Genomic DNA, 19,390 nt, shown 5'->3' with positions numbered 1-19,390 from the left:
GTTCTTCGAGTTTTTTTTATGGCAGATCTTCTTTGTATAATCATGTTTCTTTTTTAAAGGGACCTATAAGCAAATTATAAAACACAACGTGTTCTAGCTCCAAAAGTCGTACTTTTTGGAACTAGAATAAAATATTTAATACTTTTTTCGGACAATCTGATTCCGCTGTGGTCCATTTAATTAACTAGATCATTAGATGCATTGTCTCAAAGGGATGGAAGAGCGTTCGTCCATGAGGTGGAACCCCTGTTTCCAATCCGAGCACTGAATTACGTTGTTGATACCGGTTCATTGGCTGAAGAACTTCTCCGTCATACTAAGTTCCGCCCCTTACCGGAAGTTGACAGTCATCCGATTTTTTGTTTTGGAAGGCTTCCTCGTTAGCCACTTACTAGCCAACAAAATACCCTTCCAGATTACCTCGTTAACATTTTCTTCTCCGTTTCTCGTCATATTGAACCTCACAGTACCTTAAATGGACGAGACAAGTCCACTCGTCTCTCCTCTTCGTGACTCAAATGAATTCAACTACTGTCCAACAGAGCCCACCAGTCCTCGGGGTTCCTTTGGAAGTACGCCTGGATCTGTTGTGCGCATTCCACCTGGAAGTCCCGGGCGCAGCCGAGAGAGACAGCCGCTACTTGACCGAGACCGCGGTGGTTCCCCTCGCGAACCACACAAAAACGAGTTTCCAGAGGACCCTGAATTCAGAGAAATAATACGAAATACTGAACGTGCAATTGACGAGGGGATATACCCAGAACGAATCTATCAGGGATCAAGTGGGAGTTATTTCGTTAAAGATACCCAAGGGGTAAGTTGCGTTGTGAAGACACGCCACTATGGAGGTTGACTTACTCGTATGATTAATAGTGATTGTTAATTAAGGAATTTATCTGCCCGAACCTTTTCCGTAAAGGATGCCACTCAATTTCGTATTCAACAGTTAAACCGGAGAAGGCCTGCAGTGCTGATACAACCTTGTCATGACTTGGCAAGTAGGCTGAGAGGCTGTTCGGGGTTTACGCTTTGTGATTACCATTTGCTTTGTTATCCGGTTGCTACAACTGTTCTAAACCCTGCACTCCTTCGATACATTTTAGCTATATGTTGCAACATACACAACATTTTCTTGGGAAAGCTTGTTAGGGCAGGCCACCTCGCTCATAGAGGAGACTTGTTACATGTAATTCAAGCACGCATACTCCCAAAAACACAGTTAGTTGTTCAACTGGTGAACAGCCATTCCCTTGATCCAGCTATGTTTTTGGAGTGATTTGACAGTAACTGCTAATATACCTTATTCGTCGTTGAAAAATCCGGTAGGCCTACTATTCCTCCCCTCTTGTCAATGAGCTTGTATTTCACTGGTTTTCAAATGGAAGAAGTGTATTTGTGAATTCAATTATATGGCTGGTTTCAGTAGATTTGTATGTACCATCTGAAATGTAAGCCTGCTTTTTCAGAACTTTACTAATCTGTGAAAGGAACGTATGCCATTGAGCTGTGCTTCCCACCCTTCCCACTACATTCTTTCAATAGAGTCACCCTTGAGCTTAAGTGGTCATGTGCTAAGGGTTTGCTAAGGATGTACGATTTTTTTGTTTATCCCTAGGGGCTTCTGATGTGATTTCATAAAGATTTTAAACATGGCATTTGATATCATTTTTAACAAGGTTCTTTCACATCCCATTTTCAAATCCCTTTCCCTCTTCCAAAACCACCCATAGAAGATCATTGGTGTGTTCAAACCTAAGAACGAGGAGCCCTATGGACAGCTGAACCCCAAATGGACCAAATGGCTGCAGAAACTTTGCTGCCCCTGCTGTTTTGGCCGGGACTGTTTGGTCCTCAACCAGGGCTACCTTTCTGAAGCAGGGGCCAGCCTGGTTGACCAGAAACTAGAGCTCAACATTGTTCCTAGGACCAAGGTAAAGAGGAGAAACACGTTCATCGTTTGTTCGAATCAACTTGAACAACGACCACAACTCAGGAATGGCTAATGACCTGTATCCGTCGCCGTTGCTCTAGGTGGTCTACTTGGCGAGTGAAACGTTTAACTACAGTGCCATAGACAGAGTCAAATCCCGGGGAAAGAAATTGGCCCTAGAGAAGGTGCCTAAAGTTGGACAACGCTTCCACAGGATTGGACTGCCACCCAAGGTAAATCTCAGAGTAATAGCATAATAATTAGAATAACATTGGAAAAATAATTCAGCGCAGGAAAGGAAACATCTGCTGGTAGAGCATAAACCATTTAAAATAAGCTAAGATGGTTGTTTGCTTACTAATTTAAACCCCTATGATTCAAGATTCAACAACATGTGTATTTCCATTGCTACAGGTCGGCTCTTTCCAGGTTTTCGTGGACAGCTACAAGGACGCAGACTTCTGGCTGCGGAGGTTTGAAGCCGATCCCCTGCCAGAAAACACTAACCGTCTGCTGCAGCTGCAGTTTGAGCGGCTGGTCGTCCTTGACTACATCATCCGAAACACAGGCAAGTTGGGTTTCCATAAGCTCAGCACGTCCCCCGCTTCAACCCCCTAGGCATCATGTTGCACAATACAACTCTAAATGGGGAAACAAGGCAATGACAAATCGTTCGAACAGTTATTTTCAAGAGAATGATAGAAGTTGAGGGTTGAACATTAAATATTTTGTTATAAAGAAGAAACAAATTGGGCTTACAGCAATGTCATTTCTTTCTACCTGCAGATAGGGGAAACGACAACTGGCTGCTGAAGTATGACTGCCCAATGGACTCTGTCGGTAATAGGGTAAGCACAAAGATGCATTCAGATTCAGCGAACAAATTCCGAATGTTTGTCGACATTCCTCTGGAACATTCACTCAAACAATCGTTGTGTCCTTGTGCCTACATCCATGTCTGCAGGACACAGATTGGGTGGTGGTCAAGGACGCCATCATCAAGCTGGCCGCCATAGACAACGGCCTCGCCTTCCCCTTAAAACACCCCGACTCCTGGAGAGCCTGTAAGCACATTCTCCGAGATCCCCGCACTACTGTGCTGCCGGTTTTAGCAGCGAGCGGTGACTCAAGCCATGATTAGCTTTCACACAACTATGGAATCTCGCCTTCTCTGGCTACTCCTGCCCACATTCTGAAAATATACCTTTTAGTTGTTTTTATTTGCACTTCATTTCTTATGTATTGTTCTTTTGTATACATACATCACGGTTCTTGGATACATCTGCTGTACATAGTCTTTTCTGAATCCATAGACCCCTTCTACTGGGCATGGCTTTCCCAGGCCAAGGTTCCCTTCTCTCAGGAGATCAGAGAGCTGGTTCTGCCGAAGCTTTCTGACCCCAACTTCATCAAAGACCTGGAGGAGGATCTATACGAGTTGTTCAAGGTATGCCAGATTAAGGATGTCTCAGAAGTAGTAAGAAGCAGTTTTGGGTAATGTAACTTTTAAAAGTAACCTGTTACATTACAAGATTACTGCCTTTCTTAAAGTAGCTTCAGTCTTCTTCGTCTTTTTGAGCTTGTATTGACATTCCTCGTGCACGAAGAACAGTGAATACTCCGACGCATGCGCACATTCTGCAAAGCAGACATTGAAAATATCTGGTGTTTTGCAGTCAAAAGGTGACATATTATACCACCAGGTGTGAGTGTGATTAGCCGTTACAAGCCGTTTTGAAAATCTAACACTCACACCTGGTGGTATAATATGTCACCTTTCAAGGACAATATTTTGAGGACTTGCAAATAATTTGTTTACCCGCCCGGACTACTTTTGGATTATAGCGAGCAACAAACATTTACATTTACATTTACCTTTAGGGCATTTAACAGACGCTTTTATCCAAAGCGACGTACAATAAGTGCATTTGTTACAATAAGTACATTTGTCATAAGAAGTGAAACAAGATATCGCTGTCGGTACAGTAAAGATGTTCATAGAACCAAGTGCAAGTATTACAATCGCTAGGCTAACCCATTCCCCGTGTAAAGCAACGATAGCAGCTACTGTAGATGCTGTAGACTGTAGACATACGGTAGACATACGAAATGATATCGTTGAGTGGTGAACGTTTTTTGAGATATCTTCTACTCGATGTTCATTGAAAGGTGAAAAAATAGGCAGGAGGAAGAGTGCTACATTCAGATGGAGTCTATGTGCACCCTGTTAATAGAGCACTGTCAGGCCTACCCTACAGCACGGTAAATAGCATCTCGCTAGCTGAGCTACCCATGCTCAGTACGCTGCTTCCTGCCAAGAAGTTGGAAATAAACAGAATCAATGCGGAAGCAAATGCATCAGGATTAGAGACTTTAACTGATTATTTATAAACTAAGAAAAACATGTAACTTGAAAAAACTAGAGCGCCACTCGTTACAACAGAAAAAGGATCTGAGTACTCCCAACGCGTCACTTTGTAGCCCCCAACACTGATTTAAGAAACAATCAGCCATGGTGAAGGTGGGTTAGTGCTGGGCGAATGAGGAAGAAAAACATGGGAATCATTCCATCCAAAGAGGAGCCTTTTGATCATTATACTTGATGTTTTCTAGCCAGTATTTCTTGCCAATAATTGACATTATTTACATTTTACAGAAAGATCCAGGTTTTGACAGAGGACAGTTCCACAAGCAAGTCGCTGTAATGAGGGGCCAGGTAAGATTGGCTAAAACTGTACAGATAAAAACTCAAACATTAAATTTCAATACCTACCCACAAAGCTACCCACATCCAAACACTATGCACTAACACATCTTAATCGATGAGCAGTTTCTACATCAAGCATGTTTGTAGAACTGCAAAACCAATCCTCGACCGATTAGAGTGTGCTTAGCGACACCAATAGTTTGCTGGAACATTACCAGTCTCCCCACTAAACCTCACCCCAGCGTTTTCCGCCCTGCAAGATCCTCAACCTGTGTCAGGCGCTGAAGGACGGCAAAAGCCCCCTCCAGCTGGTCCAGATGCCCCCGGTGATGGTGGAGACGGCACGGGCGCCCCAGAGAGCCAACAGCGAGTCATACACACAGAGCTTCCAGAGCAGGAGGCCTTTCTTCACCTGGTGGTGAAGGAGTAAAAGTGGAAGCAGCACAAAGCGGGACCACAGCCAGAAGAAGGTGTCCATGTTGTGTGGATTGAAGGGAGGAATCCAGTGTCTTTAGTGTGCAGGTTTCAGGAAAGGTGACCAAATGGAAATAATTCCTACCCTTCACCGCTACTCGTTCAAATGGACATTTCGGATGCCAGAGATAGATGTTGATGATGGTGTGGGGTTGAGGCCAAAAGGAGAAGATTTTCCCCCGGAGGATATTTCTCCACGTTTGCCTCAGTGCCTTGAGTAGACGTTAATGACTACTAACTAACTTTTAATAGATAAAGCTATGTACCTGTGAGACACTCTGGAATCCCCTTAATGAAATCACATACTTTTACCTAGACTTTTCATTAGGCCATAATCAAAAGCACTTCACACTTTTGAACCTGGCCTTCATATGCAAAATCGTCCCAGTGTTAAAGGCGCTTTAAGCAATGTCGTTGTTTAGGCTCACTTCCTCTCCATTTCCCCACGTCACCAAGAAAGCGTGCCTTGCATGCCTCCTGTCTTTCTTTCCTGGCAGCTTTTCATCTGCTGTTCTTTCCCGCGTGGTGTGTTTGGTATGTGTAAGCTGTTCCTGGAATTGGTAGCTTCTCCTCTTCCGCCCTTGTCGGTCAACACTGAAGCCCTGCCGCCTGTGCGTGGACCCTCTGCTTGCAGAGAGGGGTGCCTCTTTTTCGCTCTCTTGATTGGATGAAATGGGAACGGGATACCTCTTTTTATTTTCTTCTGTTTACTGCATCGTGAATGGACTTGTGACCCATTATGCTGACCAAACACTCTTGATCAGTAATGGCTGTCAAAATATAGAGCTGTTTATCAGTTATTTTAACAAATAAATACTGCTTGGAGCACCCTTTAAGATCGGTGGAAGAGCCAAAACAAAAGCGATACAGCTTAAAGCTGAAACGTTTTTAACCACATGCAGTTAGGCAGTATTCTCATTTCCCAGAGAACTGCTGTATGTTACAGTTCTGAGACCGTTCTGCCAAACACACACCGCCTGGTCTGCGGCACCAAGGATAGAACTGTAATAGTACAGCTGACACTGCTTTCCCTCCAAGATCCTGAACTTGACCCTCACCATTATTCACACTTCAAATGTGAAGCAGAGCCTCTCGTCACCTTTGTAACCCTATAACCGACACTTCATTTCAAACTTCTCAACCACCTTTTCAGTGTAAGTGTAAATCTACAACATTAGAACACAACAAAAACAAGGTGTTCAACAAAGTGGTGACAATGAAATCATGCTTTAGCAGTGCTTATTACTGGAGCGGAATGGCAGATTGGCAGAACTGTGTTGGTGGGAAGGTAAAGTGTTTTTGTCAGTTTGAAATTTAAGCTAGCTCCAGCTGATGTTGCAATCTGTATAGCTTATCCAAAAAATATGAGTGCATGAGATAGTTATTCTAAATCATGTCCAATATCATGTTTTTTCCACACTGTTATGAGGAAAACATACGGACAGAAATAAATCTGCAATAATTTGTGATGTATCTGCAAGAACAGAGTTGTGCGCTCTCAACATCAAAGCTTCTACTTTTCATTTCAGGATTGGTCCAACGTGATTTCAGGCTCTATAAAGCCTATACAGTCATTTTCACCCATATGTGACATGAAATGTAGTTTTATCAAGAAATATATATATATATATATATATATATATATATATATATATATATATAGTCTGTTTTATTTAATAAGAAGTAACAACAAAACGTTATTCAATTAAAAGCATTGAATATTGTGTCTTACTAAAATGTTTAAATACACCCTGACATTGCTTAACTATCTAGTGTTGTACCACCATTCATTTTGTCTTAATCTCTTACACAACCCAAATATGCAATTCAGTAAAACAATGAATTATCTAATAACTTAATGTACGAGTTATTTTCTGGCTCGTGATCATCAACTGAGGCTGGTGTCATTAAAGTATGATCTCATAGCTCTAGGACATCTGTGCATCCTGAATCAGAGAGGAGAGTCTGGGATGTACACAAACTCTACACTCTACAACTCTTCCTGGCCAGAATGTTGAGTGCAAAAATCTACACCTTAAAGCTGTATGCTAGATAAGATGTATAGAGCTGAAAGGAATGGGGGGTGACTTCCTCGTCATGAACGTATAATAGATCCATCTTTACATTGGATGTCGTCATTTATGTTGACATTACCTATCACTGATGTGAACAACACACACAAATAAAATGATAAAATTAACTATATAAAAGAGATGTCTTTGTAAGAGAACAATATGAACGTGGCCATGAACGACTTGTGCAAGCACAGTCTTAAACTCCTCTTACCCAATCATTATCTTATATTGAAAACCATTCCAATATTCCCATTGGTTTAACATTTGAACCAACATGTGGGCAGCTTGGTTTCATGGTCAAGGACTCAAATGACTAGTTGTTATCCATAGTCTTGCTATAGGGTGAAGCGTTGGCGACAAAGCTAGGTGTGTGTGTGTGTGTGTGTGTGTGTGTGCGTGTGCGTGCGTGCGTGTGTGTGTGGGGGGGTCTTAAATTGCGATTAAAATGTGAATCATCCAATCCGTAAACGGGGCCCGGGGGCCTATAATTGTTCTCGTATATTTCTTTATATTTGCGATTTTTATCTGACAGAGGATGTGGTACCGTGAATTCAGGTCGAAATAATAATAACCTTTCAATAATAATCATAAAACTAGGATTTTCTGAGATCTACTAGCCAGCCTCGATCCGCTCATACAGGAAGTCCGGCTTAAGCTGAAGGCACGATATGTGGCGAAGCCAGCTCCAAAACAAGATACACCCTAGCAAGTCGAACAAACTAACCTCATTAGTATTCGACATCAGTATCATGTTAAATAGCTATTTCCAATGGAAGGCTTTGAAGGATTGTCATATGGGTGGAGATCGCATTGCCTGAAGAAGGATTGATTCTGGAAAGTCTTCGCCACTTATATCTGTCCGACAGATCGCTTCGGGTAAAGCGTTGACGTGCATTGCTGCCCAAGTTGAATCGGGCATTATCTAAATTATAGTCAGGTATTATCTACACTATATATACTATCATTCTAATTCTATTTCATAAGTTGACATGACACTACTTAACGTTTCTGTTGTGTATGAGCGGTATTTATCCTCCTTGCATGTCTATGTACTACAGCTACTAGCTGCATTACAAAAACAATAATATTTGTGTTATGATAGAGCGGATGCTGAACTCTCTCATTTTGACTTACGTAAGTATTTCCTTCTTTTTTAAAGCCGAAAATTAAAAATGATGCCCACTGCAGGGGTGTCCCAGGACCCCTCACAGGTTGCAGGGGAGCGAGGAGAGCTTGTGCACATGTCCTCCAAAGATATACCCGGGTCCCCGGACCCATCTGAACTTGGAAGCCCACGCTCAGCACCTTGTTTCGACCTCCTAAAGATGGTCGTGTCGCACAAGCGGATGACATTGTTTTTGGAGCCAGTTACAGATGCAGTGGAGCTGACTCGCTTCCTGCTTGGGTGCGTTTTTTTTTTTGAATATATTTCACCTTAGGTAGGCCCACAGCTAATGACTAACGCTAATCCTACCAGCAAGTGCTAAAATGTATGAAAAAAATCAAAGATAGCATAGAATTTTTCAGTTTTTCATAGACTCTACAGCCCGCAATAGATGAGTATCTCTTGTCTCTCAGGTGGAGGATGCCTATGTGCTCAATGCTTGTCTGCACAGTTCTCAACTTCTTCTTCCTTACGCTAAGTGAAGGTAAGAAAGTGAACATTGACACACTCCGCTCTCACTGACAGTGTGTTGTGATAATCTTTGAACCACCACCTCTGTGTCCCTCTCTCGTGCCAGTGGGTTGGTTTTTAGTGAGCGTGCTGGCGGTGTCTGTGCCTGCCACCCTGGGCTACCTGCAGGACAGGTGTGGGGGCAGTACATCGGACACGGAGCTTCAAAAGAAGCGCTTTCACGCTGTTCATCGCCGGGACCTGCAGAAAGTGCATCTTACCAAGCATGAGGCAATGCTGGAAGTCAAGGACCTGTGAGTCTCATATAAGCAGGAAGTAACTAGATATATCACACACTCATACTGTCTGAGGTCATTTGGGGATGGTGAAGAATCGTATGGTATTTCCTTTACATGCAGAATCTCTTTTTGACAGACTGAAGCAGCTAGATGACTGGCTGGTTTCTGCCTGCCTGACAGCAGAATCTCTTTACAAGGTCCTGTACTGGGACAGTCACGTGGAGTCCTCTAGGTACGTGCGGCAGACATTCCCAGTGTGGGCATTAGTCACAAACCTAAAAAAGTAATACACATAAGCTTGTCATCCGCTCATTATTGCTTGCGCTATGTGCAGGTTCTACGGAGGACTGTTGTTCGGGATATGTCTGCTGTACACGGTTCCTGTGGGCTGGGTGCTGGCATTACTCACCAACGCCCTGTTCCTGTGGAACCTAGACTTTTGCAGAGGTCAGTATCTTAACTCGGCGTTCTACCTCGCCCTCCTCGAGTTTGGTCACAGAGGGCGCCCACTGAAGCCACTTTGCAAGGCTGACTGATGGGCTGACGTTGAGCCTGGTTCTAGTGCTGCTGGGCATCAGAGGGCTTCTCCACCTGAGCCGGGACCAGGAGTTGGAACAGAAGACGGAGCGGGCAGAACAGGAGCAGGGAAGCCTGCAGGATAGGACCCCCACCCCCACCAGCTTGGAGGTGAGGAGAAGCTTGGCTAGCCTGCGGTGTCTCCTTGGTAATGGGCGTCAGTTGTAGATGGGGGGGGGGCTCACTACTAGTGCATGATGAAATGTGCATCAAACACCCGATCCAGAAGGGTAAGCTGCTTATCTAGATCCTCTCCGACCTCTGTGTGGGTGTGGGTGTGGGTGTGTACGTCTGTGTGCGTGCTTTGGGTCACACTGCATTTGAGAGACAGACCATTTGAGAAAATCATCATATCAGCTGACCAAAACACGTGATACCAAAAAGCAAAAGGCGGTCTTTCTGGCTCAGCGAAATAAACGGAGGCGGCAGCGTCGAGGTATCTTTGTGTCTGAAACGGAAATGTATTCCTAAAACCTAAACTGTATTGCTTTCTTCCGTAGGACTTGTCTCCTGGCAGTGTAGAAGAGGCGGAGGAAGCGGAGCCTGATGATGAATTTAAAGATGCCATTGAGGTAGACAGACTAATTTGACACGCACAGGGGGCAATGTTGTTGTAGGGCAAGGTTTGCAGGTCACCAATACTGCAGTTAGAATATGCATGAGTGCACACTGTATCCACTTTGTATGAGATGTGATCGCTCATGATAAAAATGACCTCTGGTGTAAAAATGAATGGGACAGAGGTATGGTTAACTTCAAGCAATTGCACGCAAATGCGTGCAGTTTCTGCAGCTTGTTGTCCGTTTGATTGGACCAACAAGATACTCTCACTCTCACTCTCTAACTCTCTCACTCAGCCTGGTTGGATAACGAGTTATGAATTAACAACCAAATACCTCTTAACCCATTTGTGCCAGCTGCTGCGCGGCGCAACATCGTATCTAGTAGATACGATGTTGCGATGGGTTAATGCATGCAACTGAGATCGCTTTTCGACATTTTGTATGTTAAAGGGGACATATTATGAAAACAACACTTTTCCTGGGATTTGGGGTGTTGTTTTGGGTCTCTGGTGCTCCTACACGCATACAAACTTTGAAAAAAGTCTGTACATGATTTTTTGAGTGAGATATGCATTTCTGAAAGTACCCCGCCTACAGTTACCAAACGAGCGAGTCAGTTTCGCCGCCCCCTCCTACGTAGGAAGGGGGCACAGTTGAATATTACCTCCCACTTCCCGACTCCCCTCCAATCAGAGCATAGCTAAGATTTTGTGGACCAGCGGACGAGCAGCTCCGGCGGGGGGAACTCGGCGGAAGCCCGGCAGCTCAGCTCCGGGAGTACAATCCCGTTCTTTGCCGGACTGCGGCCGAGCTCCCCCCACCGTAGCTGCCGGACTGCCACCAAAGCTTCGGCGGCAGTCCGGAGGAGGAGACATGGAGGAGAATGGGATTGTACTCTCGGAGCTGAGCTGCCGGACTGCCGCCCAAGCTTCGGTGGCAGCCGGACGGCTTCGACGGCGGCAGTTGAAGCGGGGAGTTCGGCGGCAATCCGGCAGCTCAGTTCCCAGAGTACAATCCCTTTCTCCTCCATGTCGCGGTTCATGGACTCAGAGAGTCAAGGCCAAAGTTCCTTTCCCCCAATTCTTCTCAACCATGGCCGAGATATCCCCCACTGCGAGTCTTTACTTGTTGTGGAAGTACCAGAGACGTCAGACGCAGTCTTTATGATTCATAATATCATCCGAGGCGCACGTAACTTTTGGCCGTGATATTAGATACAATATTATATAAATACCCATATATAATATTATTATTATATTATAATTTATAGATATAGAGCTCCAGGAGTCCGCAAACGGCAAAAATCCCTTCTCCTCCATGCTGTGGTTCAGTCAGACAGCTCATTGGTCAATGAGCAGCAGCTCATTTGCATTAAAGCTACAGACACCAGAAACAGTGTATTCTGAAGGGACTGAAACAGAGGGGAATAGCGGTAGGCAAGATTTTTTTTCCTAAAAGCCACTTCCAGCAAACAGCTTCTGGAACTCAAATATTATCTTTACTTGTTGGGAAAACACCATAATATGTCTCCTTTAAAGTGTTGTATACTACTAGGTATTATTCCGATATTTCAATGACCGGCTTATTCGATGTGTTATGGTTTGTTTGTCTTGCATTAAGAGTTAAAGTGAGAGTTGATGCTGATGAATCATATCCTTGTTCTTGATTCTTGCTGCCCTGTGAACTCAGGAGCACGCTATTTCTCTGCAGGTGAGTGCTGCCCCCTCCTGTTGAGAGGAGGATACTGCATTAAAACTAGCTTTCAGAGAAGGGAAATACCTGACCTGTGTAACATGATGGGTGCTTGCGAGGGGTGGCTTTCGCTCCTGACTGTGTATTGTTTGCATGGTGTGTACTAGATTAGAGGGCGGGCCCTCTATTTTAATGGGGTGACATTGATTTCTTGTGTCCTTTGCTCTCTGATAAGGAGACACCTTTGACCCTAGTGGTGAGTGGAACTCTCATATCCACCCTTCTCCATCCATCCATGCCTCCTTCATGATCCTTTCCTTCCTCATACTAGCCTGACAAGGTTCCTCTTGGTATGAATAAGTAGAACAATAGCGAACAAGTATGAGGGATTACCTATTTAACATTATTCTTTGTAATTGTAGCCTTGTAATTCCTATATTTTTTGTGGTCCCAATTGGTTTGTCTTCCTTTGATATGCATGTAGATTATGTATACTGATGTAGTCAGCGAAACACTGTCCTTTTCCATGTATTGCCATAAAATGCACGTTTCAATTTTCTTCATTTATCCATTTTTCTTTTTACAACATGTTGATTTTTGGCTTGTTCTTTCTCTCTCTCTCTCTCTCTCTTTCTCTGTCTCTGTGTCTCTCTGCGTGCAGGAGGATGACGACTGCTCCCTGGGGACTCCAGACTACGACTGTATCACCGACAACGGCCTGTTGAGCCGCAACGAGCCCATCCGCAGCAAGGTGTCCAAGCTGACTGAGAAGCTACGCAAGCGCTACCCCACCGCTAGTGCAGGTCCGACCTCACACTCGCACACCTCCGCCCCCTACTCTCTGTCCGCTCACCCGCCTCCACCCACACTGACTCAATGGCACTTATTATGGCTCCCCGTAATGCACATGACCGTTCAGAACATTTTAACCATTGTTTAAAATTCTCCCTGTTGATCTCTCTGAAGGCAACTGTTCCAGCTGCAATGCAGTTTTCTCCGTGCTGAAGAAAAGGGTGAGAATTTAATTTGTGAATATAGAACCAGGTGCCATGTTTTAATTGTTTACTGAATTCAGAAAAATAATAAAATGTTTGGCCTGTTAAGCCCTTTGAGACTGTAATGGTGATTAAGGGCTATGCAAATAAAATTGATTTATTTATCATTAATTTTCTCCCCGGACGGTTCTTTGCACGTTCACTCTTCCTGTTTCAGAGGAGCTGCAGTAACTGTGGTAACAGCTTCTGCTCTCGATGCTGTTCATTCAAGGTGCTACGCTCCTCCATGGGAGCTACAGGTAATGTGTGTGTGTGTGTGTGTGTGTGTGCGTAATTTTTTTCGGGATGGGGATAAGACTTGCAGTGGTCACTCATAACACGTATTATGGATCTTCTCCTTTTTAGTTGCAGGGCACATGTAGACTGTAGTGATAACATTCATTGACCATTTCTGGTGCTTTGACATAACCTTCACAGGTTTATGATCCTGCGAGAATACACTGAGCCAAACTTCAAGTGCTGAGGTTGTGTCAACCAATCCGCATCCTATGAGGAACTATGTGGTCCACGGGATATGAGATAGAAGATATAGACTGATGGTTCATTCAATCACCTGCCCGGTATCTTTTGAAAGGGCCTACCCTTTTCCCAACTGTTTCAAATTATGACTTTCCAGCTGGTTCTGTGTAGCAAAATGTCTGGCGCTTCAGGTTGGAAGACCCAAAATGAGTGTTCTGAGCGACACCTGTGTTTCTGTCCTACGATTGTAACTCTGGAAAGGGTATTTCGTTCACTGATTGACGTGAGCCCGTTTGTCGCCCGTCAGCTCCGGAGGCCCAGAGGGAGACGGTGTTTGTTTGCGCTCCCTGTAACTCCTCTCTCAACAAGTTCCTCTAGCAGCGGGACGAGAGCCTCCTGTTCACCGCGGCTGCCCTGGGGTCGCTGGGAATCCTTTACGCTGTTCTCCTGGCTCTCCTTCACCAGTGTTTTTTAATTTTTGCAAACCCTTTCAAATGCCTTTTTATCTTTGATGTCACTGCACTTAGTCCGGAAAGGGTCACGTCGGCTTACTGGACTGAGAAACGGTGGAACCTTCTTGGCCTGCTGGCAGTTCATCTATGTTGTCTCCCTTTAGAGAAGTTTAATGAGGCCAAACTGGACGTTACTGGTAAATGTAATGATAAATACTTAACAGTTCTCTTAACAGTCATTCCCAGAACACAGAGCACAGTCTTTTTTGTCCTATGCTGAGCAAAGGAATACAGACAGAAATCAGGTGTAGGGCATATTGCAAGTCTAGTATGAAATAAAAAATATATATATATTACTGCAACATGCTTTTACCCACTGTTTACTCATAATATATTTAACTGGCAATCTTGATTACAGATCCCTGTGTAGTATTGTTATTGTACTGTAATGCAGACAGAGAAAATGTAATCATGTGGTGGATATTGTAACACAACATTTTTATTACAGAGGGAAAGTGGTTTTTATCATGATATGGAGTCTAATGAATGTAATGGTTTGATATGCTTTTATTGTAATAATGGAGTAGTCATATTGTTTGTGTTTGATGATTATAATATATTTAATTTAAGATACTGGTAAATGTCAATTCATTCTTTTCTATATTGTGTCCATATTTCCCTTACTTATTTTGCTTTAAAAAATATAATTTAATTATAAAATACTTTATGGTGATTTCTTTCATCTTTATTGTGCTATATGTTTCCTCTTGCACATGCAATGACTTTTATTGGCTTTGTTGCCGGTCACCTAAAAATAAAAATTGAACATGACATTTGTTACTTGATTCATACAAATCTACACGCTACACTTCAGGATTGCTGCAAAACTAGTCCATCCTCATCAGAAAACAGGTTGGCCAATCAGAAGATCCCTAAGGGTAAAAACCCGCTGATGTCGACGTCGTTTTGGCCCAACCCTTCACGTTCTGTCTATCCGCGTCTCTTTACCCCCTCCCCCTCCCCCTCCCTCCTCTCGTCCTCCAATCCGTGCTGTGCCATTAAAGCGAGTGTAGTGAAGGGACTCGTCCCTACGGCCACGGATGGCAACATGGCGACAGAGGTGAGAATGTAGCCTTTTAATACATCCTGTTCTACTTCATGTAGTGGTGTAGATCAATAGAAAGTTTATAAGTTAACCAGAATACAGTGTGGACATCGCCGCAGGCACGGCTCGGGCTGCACGAAGTAACACTGTGCACCACAAAATACATCGAAGCTGTCATAAGAAATGTAGGACACGTCTCATCGTATTAGTTGCATCATGTCCCTTTTGATTGAAACATACCTCAGGCTTCAGGGATAAACGGGCATTTTGCTGGATATCCGCATCCTCTTTCTTTATGCCTCGTTTATGAAACTGGGGCAGACACGGCAGATCACTATGCAGTGTTTGCGATGCTAAGCTCTTGGTGAACACATCTTTTTTGTCTGTCGCTCCATTAATCCTGTGTTGTAGGCCACTCCGATGACCGCTGACCACACGTACAGCGTCCAGCACCATGGAGAGCGATTGTTTTCCACCCATGTTTATTTCCCTGTTGCAGTCGGCATGCCTTATTTGAGACTGTTACTATTTTTTCATGACGTGATGTAAAAGCAACAAGAGGCATAGTTCACCGGAGATCAGAAGAGAAACTTGAGCCACGTTCATATTTTCTGTTGTCATCCGCCTCATCGATCTGTTGTGAGCTTGGGTGGAAAGTTGTCTCATCTCCTTCCCGTTTGCTCTCCCATAGCGGCAGACTGAGAGAGAGGTAGAGAACACCGTGTATATAAGATAGTATGACCGTGACTGGGCTTGGATCCAACACGCACGATTGAGTTTGAACACCAGAGGTTATCGATCCCATGCAGTATGCTTCTCCTCTGTCCTGCTCTATCGATCTCTTAGGCAATACCGCCGTTTGTAACGTTGCATCATTGGATCAATAAAACGATACTGATGAGCTAAACATTGCAAAACATGCGTTATTACCGCAATGTTAAAATAAATCAAATTTAAAAAACTGGTCGAGCTACCTGGGAAGGGAAGGGCAACACGCTCTGTCGTTCAACCAGCGTGTTGATGTGTGGGCATCTCTTCGATCTGTAGTTCCACAACCTGCAGGAGCTGAGGCACAGCGCCTCATTGGTCAACAAGGTGTTTGTTCAGCGGGACTACAGTGAGGGGACCACCTGCAAGTTCCAAACCAAGTTCCCGTCAGAGCTAGAGAGCAGGGTGAGTAGAGACCAAGTTCTCCTCTGAGTTGGACAACAGGTGAGTAGAGACCAAGTTACCCTCTGATCTTGAGATCAGGGTGAAAAAAACACTTTCAATCTTAAACCCAAAGCCACAGACCGCACATTTGGTTTATATTTGCAGTGCGACCCTAAAAGAGGAACAGAATATTATTTTCGCAACAGAGTGCAAATGTAGTGGGGCTCTATTGGGTCGCCCTGCTCATAGGATTCAACTCTATCTTGGACTAAAACATAATTTACCGACTGTCCTGACACGGCTGTGAGCTTTGGGCCTCAGTTTGGCTCACTCCATGATGGAGGGTGGGTTTCAACCAAGGGCGTAGGAACTGGGGGGGACGGAGGGGACGTGTCCCCTCCAATATTGGAGACAGGCGCATTCGTCCCACCTAAAAATTATACCGGGGGGAGAAAAATATTTTATTTTATTTTGAAAGCGCAACACAGCGTCTTGTCACCGCTTCTTATTTTAAAAAACTGGATGATTGAGCGTGCAATTAAAGAATTGATTTGATATTTATCAGTTCATTACTGCCATTCAAAATGTGTTTTCCTTTACATTTACAAATGTATCTTTTAAGTAGAATAAAATATATTTGTGAATTTTTTCAGTGTAGTTAATTTATGACATATTTCTGTTCAAACCATTAACGGATCTGTCAGGTTTCCGATATGTGTCCCCCCCAATGTTAACCTCATTCCTACGCCCCTGGTTTCAACCACCTTCACCTACCCCCCTGCTCTCTACATGAGCCTTGGTTTTCTGCCTGGGTTCAGGTCGAGCGGACGCTGTTCGAAGAGACCGTGAAGACCCTGAACAACTTCTACGCCGAGGCGGAGAAGATCGGAGCCCACTCGTACCTGGAGGCGTGTGTGGCGTGCTCCACCGCCTACCTCATCTTCCTCTGCATGGAGACGCGCTACGAGAAGGCAAGCGCTCGCCGTCCGCTCGCCACGCTTCAAAGGTGACGGATTGTACCACCAGGTGCGAGTGTGATTGGCCGTGCCAAGCCCGTTTTGAAACATCGGCCTCTTCTGACACCACAAGCGGGCGTGTCCGCCTAGATGTGTGCTGGATAGATCAGTCTACCGGCCTACCCGGTGGACTGTAGCAAACGTTGCTCGTCTCTCCGTCACACATCTAGGTGGACACGCCCACCTGTGATGTCAGAAGAGGCCGATTTTCAGAACGGCTTTTAACGGCTCATCTCACTCGCCCCTGGTGGTATAATGTGTCATCTTTAAAACAGACCTTCACGAGGCCGCTCCCCTCGCCGCCGCCACCATGACCATGAGCTTGACCGTGTCTGTCGTGTTCCCTGCCTCTTGCCTCTCTCTCGGGGCGGGCCAGGTGCTGAAGAAGATAGCCAAGTACATCCAGGAGCAGAACGAGAAGGTCTACGCTCCCAGGGGCCTGCTCATCACCGACCCCATCGACAGGGGGATGAGGGTCGTATCCTTAACGCGTGACGGTGATTAGCGTGTGTGGATGTGAGTTCTTGTGTGTTTCCAAGTGTTTTGGTGCTTAAAGGTGACATATTAGCCGTTAAAAGCCGTTTTGGAAATCAGCCTCTTCTGACCTCACAAGTGGGCGAGTCCACCTAGATGTATGACAGATAGATGACCAACGTTTGCTACAGTCCACCGGGTAGGCTGGTAGACTGATCTATCCAGCACACATCTAGGTGGACACGCCCACTCGTGATGTCAGAAGAGGCAGTTTTTCAAAACGGCTTGTAACGGCTAATCAAACTCACACTCTGGTATAATATGTCCCCTTTAAGTAACAAGAGGCCCAATTAGCAGATTAGGCCCCTAAGCCTGAGGCCGTAGTGCAAACGGTAGTCCAGTTTGGCCCCCCTAACCGCCCACCTGATCAGATTGAGATCTCCATCTACGAGGACCGGGGCTCCAGCGGTTCTAGCTCGGCGAGCAGCTCTACGTCAGGCAGCACTGCTCGATGACCGTGTTCCTCCCGTCCACCCACCCCCCACCCACCACCTGATCACCAAACACTGGGGCTCCATGCGGAGAACCTCCCATGCAGCGTGTCTACAGCTAAGCTCTCGCTACAACACCATTCTTGTTCATATGCTATGTTCATAAGAAAATACACTCACCGAACATGTACGGTACAGCCCATCATGTATCGTACCGTGCTATACATTTGAGGTTTGGTTCTCCATCTCATGATCAGTTTACTCTTTAGGTAGACAACATGCTTACGGGCTAAATCCGTGGTTGTAGCTCATGTGAACATTAAGCTGCAAGTGACATTTTATGGACATACCATGACTGGAATTCTGCTCGTTTATTATAGTTATCAAATATGCCAAGAGACGCGGACACAATAATCAAGGCCTCATGTATCCATGGCAACGGCAACCTCCATTTACTGTCCGACCAGCTATAAACCTCTTGTCTGCTGCCACATATCCAAGCTAGCATCAGCCAGGCTGAATGGAGCTAAGAAAGTAAGCAAACATTACATTGCTTCACAGCAAAACCTTCCTTCCTGTCAAAGCAGTTGCACACATATGAATACAATCAGCCATCTCTGAAATGAATAGCCCTCCAGAACAACATCCTGTCAGGTTGATCTTAGGACAGGCATTATCCAACGTTTAGAAGTACAGGATACAAACCACCGCCCACAGTATTCCATGGCGAGCCAGGAATTAAACTGCCTATGCCTATCTCCCCCCTGGGCCGAGTAACCAATAATTGTGTTCATGAGTGGTTTGGTAGCAGCTGAATGTCCCTCAGCCAAGTAATATAACTTCTAGTTATGCAACAGTTAGTTTCACATCCATGCACATACCCACATAGTCACACATTGGCATTCTGGACTCAATGAGCAAACCCTCCTCTCCTAAATATATTAATTATGCAAACACACACTGTAAACTAAATGTAGCATTCAGAAATGAATGAGTCATGTCTTCCTAAATGCCACATCCCTTTCTTTTTAATTGCTGTACAAGCCTCCAAAGAACCATTACTGCCAAAATTGCCCAGTTAATGTGAATCTGTATTTGTTTTTAGTGACACTGTATTTGTGCAGACGATTTTTCATACAGCTTGTTGTTTTAATACATATGAATTGTGTATGAGAAGCAACAAATAAATATTCCTTCATCACAACAGTTTCAAGCATATTTTCCAAATGTTTATATCATTACCCTCCATGATATT

At 44.5% G+C, this 19,390-nt stretch overlaps 3 protein-coding genes across 5 annotated transcripts; all 3 read left to right on the top strand.

The window, feature by feature from the left end:
• Positions 1-357: 357 nt before the first annotated feature.
• On the top strand, positions 358-6,702 carry pi4k2a (phosphatidylinositol 4-kinase type 2 alpha). Its single transcript, XM_079730509.1, has 9 exons — positions 358-814; positions 1,731-1,931; positions 2,032-2,163; positions 2,345-2,498; positions 2,717-2,778; positions 2,895-2,994; positions 3,244-3,377; positions 4,587-4,646; positions 4,898-6,702. Exons 1-9 carry the CDS (start codon positions 476-478, stop codon positions 5,057-5,059), a joined length of 1,344 nt encoding a protein of 447 aa, XP_079586635.1. The 5' UTR covers positions 358-475; the 3' UTR covers positions 5,060-6,702.
• A 1,141-nt stretch (positions 6,703-7,843) lies between these two features.
• Positions 7,844-14,715, top strand: zfyve27 (zinc finger, FYVE domain containing 27). Of its 3 annotated transcripts, none has more exons than XM_079758720.1 (12): positions 7,844-8,062; positions 8,346-8,591; positions 8,765-8,835; positions 8,929-9,115; positions 9,237-9,332; positions 9,435-9,547; positions 9,663-9,787; positions 10,177-10,248; positions 12,593-12,734; positions 12,898-12,944; positions 13,144-13,225; positions 13,753-14,715. In XM_079758720.1, the coding sequence occupies exons 2-12, from the start codon at positions 8,359-8,361 to the stop codon at positions 13,821-13,823; spliced, it is 1,239 nt and encodes a 412-aa protein (XP_079614846.1). In that variant the 5' UTR covers positions 7,844-8,062; positions 8,346-8,358; the 3' UTR covers positions 13,824-14,715. The 3 variants fall into 3 exon arrangements, with proteins under 3 accessions (XP_079614846.1, XP_079614847.1, XP_079614845.1); XM_079758721.1 differs by having other exon boundaries at positions 7,844-8,123; positions 8,375-8,591; XM_079758719.1 differs by having other exon boundaries at positions 7,844-8,123.
• Positions 14,716-14,965: 250 nt separating this feature from the next.
• golga7ba (golgin A7 family, member Ba) lies at positions 14,966-19,318 on the top strand. The gene is made up of 5 exons (XM_079758761.1): positions 14,966-15,017; positions 16,050-16,175; positions 16,973-17,125; positions 17,547-17,648; positions 18,076-19,318. Exons 1-5 carry the CDS (start codon positions 15,006-15,008, stop codon positions 18,157-18,159), a joined length of 477 nt encoding a protein of 158 aa, XP_079614887.1. The 5' UTR covers positions 14,966-15,005; the 3' UTR covers positions 18,160-19,318.
• Positions 19,319-19,390: the final 72 nt, after the last annotated feature.

This window comes from Pollachius pollachius, assembly GCF_949987615.1.
Source record: "Pollachius pollachius genome assembly, chromosome: 2".
NCBI classification, from domain to species: Eukaryota; Metazoa; Chordata; class Actinopteri; order Gadiformes; family Gadidae; genus Pollachius; species Pollachius pollachius.
Note: the sequence above shows the minus strand (reverse complement) of the source record. Positions and strands in the feature narration are given on the sequence as shown.

Coding starts and splice junctions, on each gene's coding strand:
- pi4k2a (XM_079730509.1), top strand. CDS start 476: ATGGACGAGACAAGTCCACTCGTCTCTCCTCTTCGTGACTCAAATGAA. Junction 2,164..2,344: donor GGATTGGACTGCCACCCAAG/GTAAATCTCAGA, acceptor CCATTGCTACAG/GTCGGCTCTTTCCAGGTTTT. Junction 2,995..3,243: donor CCCCGACTCCTGGAGAGCCT/GTAAGCACATTC, acceptor CTGAATCCATAG/ACCCCTTCTACTGGGCATGG.
- golga7ba (XM_079758761.1), top strand. Junction 17,126..17,546: donor TGGAGACGCGCTACGAGAAG/GCAAGCGCTCGC, acceptor GGGGCGGGCCAG/GTGCTGAAGAAGATAGCCAA. Junction 17,649..18,075: donor TCGACAGGGGGATGAGGGTC/GTATCCTTAACG, acceptor CCACCTGATCAG/ATTGAGATCTCCATCTACGA.
- zfyve27 (XM_079758720.1), top strand. CDS start 8,359: ATGATGCCCACTGCAGGGGTGTCCCAGGACCCCTCACAGGTTGCAGGG. Junction 12,945..13,143: donor TCTCCGTGCTGAAGAAAAGG/GTGAGAATTTAA, acceptor TTCCTGTTTCAG/AGGAGCTGCAGTAACTGTGG. Junction 13,226..13,752: donor CTCCTCCATGGGAGCTACAG/GTAATGTGTGTG, acceptor GTCGCCCGTCAG/CTCCGGAGGCCCAGAGGGAG.